This window comes from Periophthalmus magnuspinnatus, chromosome 9 (assembly GCF_009829125.3).
Source record: "Periophthalmus magnuspinnatus isolate fPerMag1 chromosome 9, fPerMag1.2.pri, whole genome shotgun sequence".
NCBI lineage: Eukaryota > Metazoa > Chordata > Actinopteri > Gobiiformes > Gobiidae > Periophthalmus > Periophthalmus magnuspinnatus.
This window is the reverse complement of record NC_047134.1, coordinates 23,272,814-23,282,309: the sequence shown is the minus strand read 5'-3', so window position 1 is coordinate 23,282,309 and position 9,496 is coordinate 23,272,814. Positions and strand designations below refer to the sequence as shown.

The 9,496-nt window shown below is 40.3% G+C and overlaps 1 protein-coding gene across 1 annotated transcript; it reads left to right on the top strand.

Moving 5' to 3' along the window:
- Positions 1 to 2,716: 2,716 nt before the first annotated feature.
- ptar1 (protein prenyltransferase alpha subunit repeat containing 1) lies at positions 2,717 to 9,005 on the top strand. Its single transcript, XM_033972430.2, has 7 exons — positions 2,717 to 2,827; positions 4,584 to 4,753; positions 5,379 to 5,445; positions 5,595 to 5,699; positions 6,158 to 6,377; positions 6,461 to 6,738; positions 6,808 to 9,005. Exons 1-7 carry the CDS (start codon positions 2,742 to 2,744, stop codon positions 7,133 to 7,135), a joined length of 1,254 nt encoding a protein of 417 aa, XP_033828321.1. The 5' UTR covers positions 2,717 to 2,741; the 3' UTR covers positions 7,136 to 9,005.
- Positions 9,006 to 9,496: the final 491 nt, after the last annotated feature.

Sequence of the window (9,496 nt, the reverse complement as noted above, 5' to 3'; positions counted from 1 at the left end):
CTGTGACTTCGAGTGTTTTGAATGTTTTGGACACCATTGCCCTGATGAAGGTTAAAATGGTTAAAGATAAGCAGAAAGCGCCATGGAGGAATGATGACTCAGGGCACAGAAAAGGTAGTGCCGGAGGGCCCTAAACTGGTTCAAGTCCTATCTAGAAGACAGGAAGTACTTTGTTGAAATTGGAAAATGTCTCTCAGATAAAATGTCCCTGACCCCCAGGACCCCTGTTGTTCAACCTCTACATGTTGCCGTTAGGCCAGTTAATACACAGCAATAATGTGTCCTACCACAACTCTGCAAATGAAACTCAGATCTATGTCTCACTGGCAGCAGGTGAATATGAACCAGTAGATTCACTGCATCCAACAAATCAGTGTGTAGATGCAAAACAACTTTCTCCAGCTAAACCCAGACAAGACTGAAGTCATAGTCAGACTCACCCATGCATTTGTTTCCAGTAGGTTAGACTACTGTAACGGCCTGCTCAATGGCCTCTCCAAACGAGCCTTAACACAGCTGCAGTACATCCAGAACGCTGCTGCTCGGGTCCTGACTAGAACAAGGAAGTACAAGCACATAATATGTGCTCAGGACTGTGACTCAGAGAATAGAATTTAAAGCAGCTCTGCTTGTGTATAAGTCTCTCCATGGCCTAGCACCAAAAGTACATCTCCCACATGTTTGTGCTCAGGCCTCTACTTTGACGATGTTTAAATCCAGGCTCCAAATGTTTCTGTTTAGCTGTGCATATGACTTAAAGGTTTTTATTCTGCAGTTTTCTCCTTTAATGTTAATTGTATGATTATTATTTGTGATTATTTATGTTTTGATTTGTTGTACTGTGTATTCTATATAATATATATAAAGCACTTCGAATTACCTTGTGTACAAATTGTGCTGTACAAATAAACTTGCCTTGCCTTGCCTTTAATGCAATACTGTGGAACATTATAGGCAAAGCAGTAACATCTAAATAGAGACAAGCATGCAGCAGATTGTCCAAAAAGAAAAATCACATAGTGCAACTTTAAATGCTTGTGGAGTTCCCCTCTGAAGCAGAGCTTTGACCACGAATCAACTGAGAATCCATTTAACCGCACTGAAATCTTAAATATAGTCCTACGAAACAAGAATATTTTAAATCTAAATTATTGGTTCTAAAGTGACCTAAATAGAAGAACACATTTACCTCTAACTCAAGCACAAGGGGTTATTTTAAGAGAGTAAAATGCAGTGTTTGTTGTCATTGCAAATTCATTATCAGACCCCACTTTGTAATACTAATTTGTGCTAGCTTGTGCTATGCTAATGTCAAAAATGATTGTAGCTTATTTTGTGAACATAAAGGGTTTTTGAGCAAACTTTACATTTTGTCACTAAAAAATGGTACTTAAAATAAATAAATAAGAATAACAGCAAATACATTTACTATGTATTTTTAAAAACATTTACTTGGCTTTCAGAGCAAAACAAACAAAAAACAATTATATCTGTGTAAATTTTACTTTTGACTTTTACTATAAAAACAATTAATTAATTAATTAATTAATTAATTAATTATGTAACGAATCATGACTTACATTTGTAATAATTAAACAGGAAACTGGAAGCCCACGTTTCAGAGAAGAAATTTGCTCCTTGGCTTATTACATATAGTTTTCCAATTTTATATATTGCATTGCATAACATATGTTTGTTTTGCTCTGATGTATTACGGCCTCTGCGGCTTCCCGTAGTGCTGTTGTCTGACCCGGAAGAAGAAGCATCATAAGCGCTGTCAAAGATGGGGGCTCTCTAAATACTCGGCATTTCGTCCGCAGGCGGGGTTTAGCGATGTATGTCAGTCAGAGCTAACTGACCACTGCGTGCTTTTGCATAGAATCAGAATCAGGATCCTTTTATTGCCATCATTTGTGAACACAGTTCACAAACTAGGAACTTATTTTGGCGATAAAGTGCAACATAAAACATAAAACACACTGAATAAATACAAATACAAATAAGGGCATGCATAGAGAGAGTTCAGTTCAGTAGTAGCAGTAGCAGAAGCAGTAGTAGCAGCAGTTATTTACAACAAATATTAAGGTTCAAAGATATTGTCAATATTATATTGTCAAAAATCTTCGAGCATAACTACTAATGCAAAATGGTTGCTTTTGGTATTACTGTGTTTGGGGGTAAAATAATGACACCCTTTTCATTAATTTCATTTAATTTCATTTAATTTATTTTCTTTCCTTTCTTTATTTCTCTTTTCTTTTTAAATTTAATTTATTTTTAAATTTGATATATGAGTGTATTATGTGTGTTTATTTATTTTTCACTTATATAACACATAAAAATAAAAAAAGGACACAATATATAAAAAGAACGTGCAGGAACAAGCAAAAAAGGCTTATATTAAAGCCTCCACTTTATAAATACATACAATTGAACATTATAGCCATGCATAACTAAATTACATTTACGCATCTTTCAAAAACGTCATTAAATTCAAACATGGATTAAAATTCAATGAAATATACAACAATTAAATATCCATCAAATATTACCATGAAATATAAAAGCTTGAGGTGTTTTTGTTATAATTTGAGGTCTAAATTAATCTTTGTCTTGTCTGTTTTTTGGTGAGCACAGGTGAATAGGAAAACGCTGTTCTAAAGGAGGTTGCCATGGTTGCAATAGAACGCTAAGCCCCGCCCCCGGACGAAATGCCGAGGTTTTAGAGAGTGCCGTTAAAGATGGCGGAGTGTGAGGAGGAGGTGGACGTTTTGGTCCAGAGAGTTGTCAAAGATATAACAAACGCTTTCCAGAAGAACCCCAACATGTGAGTAGAGTTTACGGAAGATCTTAGCGCTGCTCTTAGTTTTGCGTATCGTCTCTGTGCGCTTTTTTCGGCCTTTGGTTCAAACCGGGGCAGTCTCCGAGAGGGACCCGGGACAGACCGCTGTGACTGCAGTGTGATCAGGGACCTCTGCATTAGTCGCTTTACCCACTCATAATCCTGGTTCAGTGTAATAATATAACTGCAGTTTGTTACATCTCCTCGTAGACTATCTCGTAATCTAATTGTGATCAAAACCGAACCCAAAGTAAGTTGGTTGGAGCTAATGACCCGATGTTTAGTGTTCATTAACGGTCCATAAACAGGAACGACTACAGACAGGCGTGTTGATCAAACCGTAAAAGTCTTACAGATATGCTTATGTGGACGATTACATTATCAGTAGCCACTAAAAGGTCGAAAAGGAACAGATTTTGTTAAAGAACACCGTGCAACTTTCTGGAGGCGTCATCTGCCTGATTCTGTTGAAGTGGAACTTTGAAACATTCTCCATGAAGATAGTTGGGTTTTGTGTCATACTCTGGAATATTATAGCATGGAAACGAGCAGGACCTCCTCCAGGTCCAATAAGATCAGGTTTGTGGAGATGCAAGCCCGTTCACAGTGAGGCTGCATGTTTTTCTACATTTTCAGTGCAGTAAATGAAAAATAAATTTAAAAAATCAAAATGAAATGACATGCTCTTATTTTAATTTATTTTTTGTCTAAAAAGTTACACAGAGGGAATGTAAATGACACCAAACTGCACCACAACATGTGGCGTATGTGCTTAATTATTTTACAATCACATTGTGTTTAAATGTGTGCACTCTATGGGTCCTCTTTATTTAAGGGAGTTACTGCAGCCTTATACTCCACCCAGAGCCCTGAGGTCAGCTGACCAGCTCCTGCTGGCTGTGCCCAAAGGCAGGCTCAAGACCAGAGGTGACAGTTGTCGGGTCCCAATTCAGTGGCTGCACTCTTCGAAGGGTCCTTCGAAAGGCCTGGCCAATGAAGGGTGCTCCTCCGTGTATCCTCCATGGACCACAAAGGCCGTGCTGAAATGGGACAGGCCTATGCCACTGAGCATACGTCAACCTCTGTCTGTGCGCTTATGTTATGTGTCTCACGTTACATCGCCTAGAAACCATGACGGCTGCTTTTTATAAAAATTTTAGCAGTCACTGTTGTATGTGAGGTAAACCAGTACTTGCATTTGAAAGTGTATTTCATAGCAGCCATTTTCTTCTGTAGAAGAAGCCACGTGCGGTGCATGATGAGATATAGAAGTATGCAAAGTCTGCTTGGATACACACTTCGTTCATGGCTGATTTCCATGGAAACGCAGAGCACATGTGTCGGCCGCATTCATGGGGTGCATGTAATGGGACAATCCTTGTTGCGCCGTAAGTGTGACGTAAGTGCCCTTCAAATGCGGCTGACGAAGTGTGCAGCCATTGAATTGGGACACGGCAAGAGCCTTTTCTTTGGCAGCTCCCAGATTATAGAACAGCGCCCTCTGCATGTCAGATCCTCTCAGTCATTAACGCAGTTTAATACTAGACTGAAAACCCACATTTTCTCCCTGGCAATTAATACTAGCTAGACAGGATATCTTGGTGTTTTATTGTTATTTTCCTAAGCATCATGTTAACTGTATATTTGTTTTTGCTTTATGAGAAGCACTTTGGTCAGCTGAAGTTGTTTGAAATGTGGTATAGAAATAAACTTGAATTGAATAATCGCTCCTTTCTTACAGTGATGAAATTGGGGTGATAACATGTCCTGAGGCGCGCTACAACCGCAGTCCCATTGTGCTGGTGGGGAATAAGCTCGGGGTGGAAAGCTGGTGTGTGAAGTTTCTGCTGCCATACGTCCACAACAAACTGCTGCTCTATCGCCAACGGAAACAGTGGCTGGACAGAGATGGTAACATCAGCTCATTAGAAACCACAGCAAAGGACTAGGAGCATGTTTATGGAGTCAAATGAACTGAGAGAGAATGAGTAGAGAACGCAAAGGAGGGATGTAGTAATAACTGAAATACTGTGATATCGGATTGTCAAAAGTCTCACAATAATACTGTGGGCCATCACAGTATATATAAAATCACAAGTCTCTTGGCTTATATTAATTGTTATGGTGCAGCAATAGGTAAAAAACAGAGGGAACTACATAGACCATGATCCTTTGCTGTTTCAGCACAGACTACATGAAGAATTAACTATTATTAAGCACTTTTAAATCTTAATTCTTTGGATTATTGGATTATTATTATTAGTCTTGCCAAGACACTTTAAAAGGAACAAGTAGTATCTTCACCACAAAATATCGTGAAAGTATTGTACCGAGAGATTTGGATATCGTTACATCCCTAATGCAAAGCTTTGCAATAATGGATGAAAGTTGTTGATGTTTCACATGTGTTTTTTGATTTGTATTATTATTATTATTAATAATAATAATAATGCCCGTCACTTGTAATGTGGTTTACTGAAATACCATCTCATCTGGGACAATTTAACCTTTCTTCTGTTTCTGATGTTTTGTTCAGCTTTAGTAAATATCACATCGACTCTGCTGCTACTCAACCCAGACTTCACTACTGCCTGGAATGTCAGGTGAATTCAGCTATAAGCTATAATTATTTATAGTCAGATTGTGTTAAAACAAAGCTCAAATTAAAGTCTTAACTTTAGTATGGGAGCCTCAGACATAGTAGTGCCTCCAACTTAGCTTCACAGACTGACTTGACTGAAATGTGTTGCAGGAAGGAGCTGCTACAGTGTGGAGTGCTGTGTCCACAGAAGGACCTTTACCTGGGGAAGTTGGCTCTCACCAAATTTCCTAAGAGCCCTGAAACTTGGATCCACAGGTCAGCCACCCGTCACTGCACAGATCTTATACAATTGTATTCAGTGCTGTTGTCTCGTGGTTGTTTTCGCCTGAATAACTTAATCAGATCAGTGTAATACACAACAAACCTGTGTAGCTCAGTTAGAGAGGAATAGTTACATTATCTGCTGAAAATGCCAAACAAAATGTTGAAAATGTTACTAAGTTTGTTTAGTATTTGTGGAGCCAAATTATTGTAAGAAAAATGCATTATTCATATTATTATCCACCACACGTTACTATGTACCAACATGCACTTGTTGGTCTTAAGTTGAGACTTAAGAGGGCTATGGTCACATGTTATTTCATGTTGTTAAATTGTACTTGTAGTTGTGTTTAATTAAGAGTAGTGTAAAATAAAATATTCCAGGTTTATTATTAGCTGAACCTATATGGTGGTAATAGCAGAGTAAGTGGAGACTGTGTTCATGTCGTCAGGCGCTGGGTCCTTCAGCAGCTCATGCTGAGTCGACAGAAGCAACAGGGGGTGCCAGAGGCTGATGCTGACAGAATCCAGCAGCTGAGTGAGCAGGCGGCGCAGACGGTTCAACAGGAGATGAGAGTTTGCACAGATGCAGCCAGCCGGTATCCTAGCAACTACAACGCCTGGTCCCACCGCATCTGGGTCCTGCAGCACATGGCCAAAGGCAACATCAAGGTGAGACCAGAGTTTTACTCCCTCGACAAACCTCTTTAAGGTAAAGCTCCTAAAGCAAAGCTCATGTATGTGTGTCTCTGTAGTTCCTCCATGATGAGCTGGCCTCCACCCGCCCTTGGGTGTCCATGCACGTGTCCGACCACAGCGGCTTTCACTACAGACAGTTCCTGATACAGCAGCTGCTCACAGAGCTTTCTCCACCTCAGGCCCCCAGCAGCACTAAGGTCAATAGAGGTCCAGCCGGACATGGCCTGGACACTGAGGAGCTCAGCTCTCTGCTCCAGCTGCTCCAGGAGGAGATGGAGCTGAGCTCTGATCTCATCCACACTTTTCCTGGACACGAATCCCTCTGGTGCCACAGGTGACTCACTCACATCATGAAGATTCATCATATGTCACCTTAGACTTACTGTTGTTTTGTGTTGTCTAGGCGACACGTCTTCTATGTTTGGCAGAGCTGGTGGAGAGAGCAGCAGCTGAGCCAGAGCTCCTCTGTGATGTCAGAGTCTAATGGAGCACAGTGTGAGGAGTCTGTTCAGGGACACAGGGCGTCAGGGGAGGCTGTGGAGGAGGCGCTGCCTCTGCCTTTAGCCCAGGAGAGGAAGCGTCTGAAGAGGGCAGTGCTTGGTTTACCATCTGTGCCCTCGGAGCAGAGCTTTGTGAGCGTGCTTCTCGATGGCTGCTCCTGCCCCCATCAGAGACGCCTGGCTCTGGCCTACAGGAGGTGGCTACATACAGTGCTCCAACTACAGCTCTAACTCTCCTGCAGACCCCTTTAGATATGAATTTGAATCAAGATCCCACTCACCACAAGTGTAGTCGTATGTCACTCCCACCAGGACCACGCCCCCTGGTGTTTAAGTGCGTGAGTGACCCTGTAGTGAGCTGGTCTAAGGGCTGCATTAGTTTGATGATGGGATCTGTCTCTGTCTTCATGAACTATTAACATTTTTGTGCACATTAGTCTTCTACAAATTCTTCAAACCTCACATCTGCCTCTGGAACCTTCTTCAGAAGCAGGGGACACTTCATGTTTGTTTGTTGGATTTGATTCTCGTACGTGGGATAGTTTGGGTGGCACTGTGGACTCTTTGTCCACTGGGTATCTGTTATTCAAATGTTTGTCTTGGGTGTAGAACAGGTACTTAAAGTCTATTATACATTTTACCATGTTATTATCCTAATTTTAAGGCAGTTATTAACCTCTTGGGTTTGAAAGAAGTTACAAAAAGCTAATATATTGTTCTTGAAAACTACCTATGAAATAGTAGAGAACCAGACCAGTGCGAGGTCAAGTGTTCTGTGGGGGTTTGAATGGAGTGTACACATAACATCATACTCTGGTAGTAGCTCATGTTACAATGTTGATGATGCTATATTCTAAAGTATTCCAGAACATTCTCAAAACTAGACCACAGTCATGAGTTTGCACCTGTTGCTTTTCCTGCATCGTTCCTTTATCAACACCTTAGGGCACTTCCAGAAAAGTTACTATTTACATTTATTCTGATATGAATTCAAGTATTGCTAAGTGATTTGAGAAGAAAAAAAATCAAATTATTTTCTTGAGAAACATCACGATCGTGATTAGATTTTTAGGAACTTTTTCAGAAACAATCGTACTAATTTTACACTTGTATTTGGGTGCAGGGCAGTTCATGTCTCTCATGATCCCACCTATTGGACATGCAGGGTCATTACACTTTAGTCTTCTACAACAAGCACAGTGGACTCAACCTCCTGTGTCCAACCAACCAAAGAGCGCGTTCACACATCACTGGCATTCTGCGCCCACAGGGACCTGCCCAGGCCTGTCACTACCATCAGCTTTGAATCAATAATATATTTGTTAATTATAAACAATATTAATGAAGACCACTTTATACCACCAACTCAGTAAGATTCCATATAGCATTTGTAGCTACTAATGTTGTCAAACTGAATTTCGATACTAAGAAATAGACTTTATACTCCTGATTCTGATACCACGACGATAATAAAAATGAATAGAATCTCAATTTTCAACATTAAATATATTACCTCATGTACCATGTGAGTATCTAGTTTCAATACAAGCTTTAGTATTGTATCTTATCTGATTTTCACCATAGAAATGCCAGTTATACAATGATACAGATTAAAAATAAGTAGGCTATCTTGTTCCATAACTAATATTGAACGCGAAATCTATTTAAAATGTCATGTACTGAACAGAACTTTGGTACAGTAATCATTATTGTGACAGGCCTAGACTTGTCCTGTATCCTTTTTGGCTTATTCAAATATTTGGATGTTACTTTACTGTTTACACATTCACTTTTGTGTATTGTGCTTCAATAACATCACAGGAAAACCACTGTATACATGACTAGTACTGACCTGATTAAAGTGAGTATTTTGAGCCATGTGAAACGCTGATTAAACAGGTGTGGACATAGGCTTTTGAGGAGTGAGGCCAGGATCGCTCCATCCACAACACAAATAACTATGCAGAAGTGTTACTGAGATTCCACATGATTTTAAACTCAAATGTAGCTTGTACATTTGTCCTTTTTATTCTCAAAGTGTCTTCAGTGACTAGTCCTCATCTCACTGAGTCTCATAATAAAGACAATTAGGATACAGCTGCTTTGTGCTTTCCTCATTTGTTTTTTTTCCCTCAGGCTGGAGTTTTTGTCTTTTATCCAAAACCTTTGTAATGTCATGACAAAATCCCACAATAAAAACAAGATGGAGCATCTCAGAACATCAGGTAACTATAATTCAGTGTCTTCTTCAGAGGAAAGTTAATTTTTTTCTATAAGAATCTACACTTATCCCCTTATTATCCCCTCATGGTCCCACCTCTGGCAACAGGGCGGGGCTTAGAGCAGATTAGCCAATCAGAAATGAGTGTCTGTGTCCCCGCGTGGCGCTGCGGTGAAGCTGCTGATAGAGACACTTTTCATCACTGTGTTGGGGACATTTTGGGGATGGATCATGCGGGACAGAAATGCCGCAGTGCTGCGCAGATCGGGACACGTATGACCCTGTGTTTGGGTGGTCCCTCCTCTGCATGAGTCTTTTGTGATCTTTTCCTTTCAGTCTGAGACCCCGGAGCAAGTCTCCTTCCTCCTTCT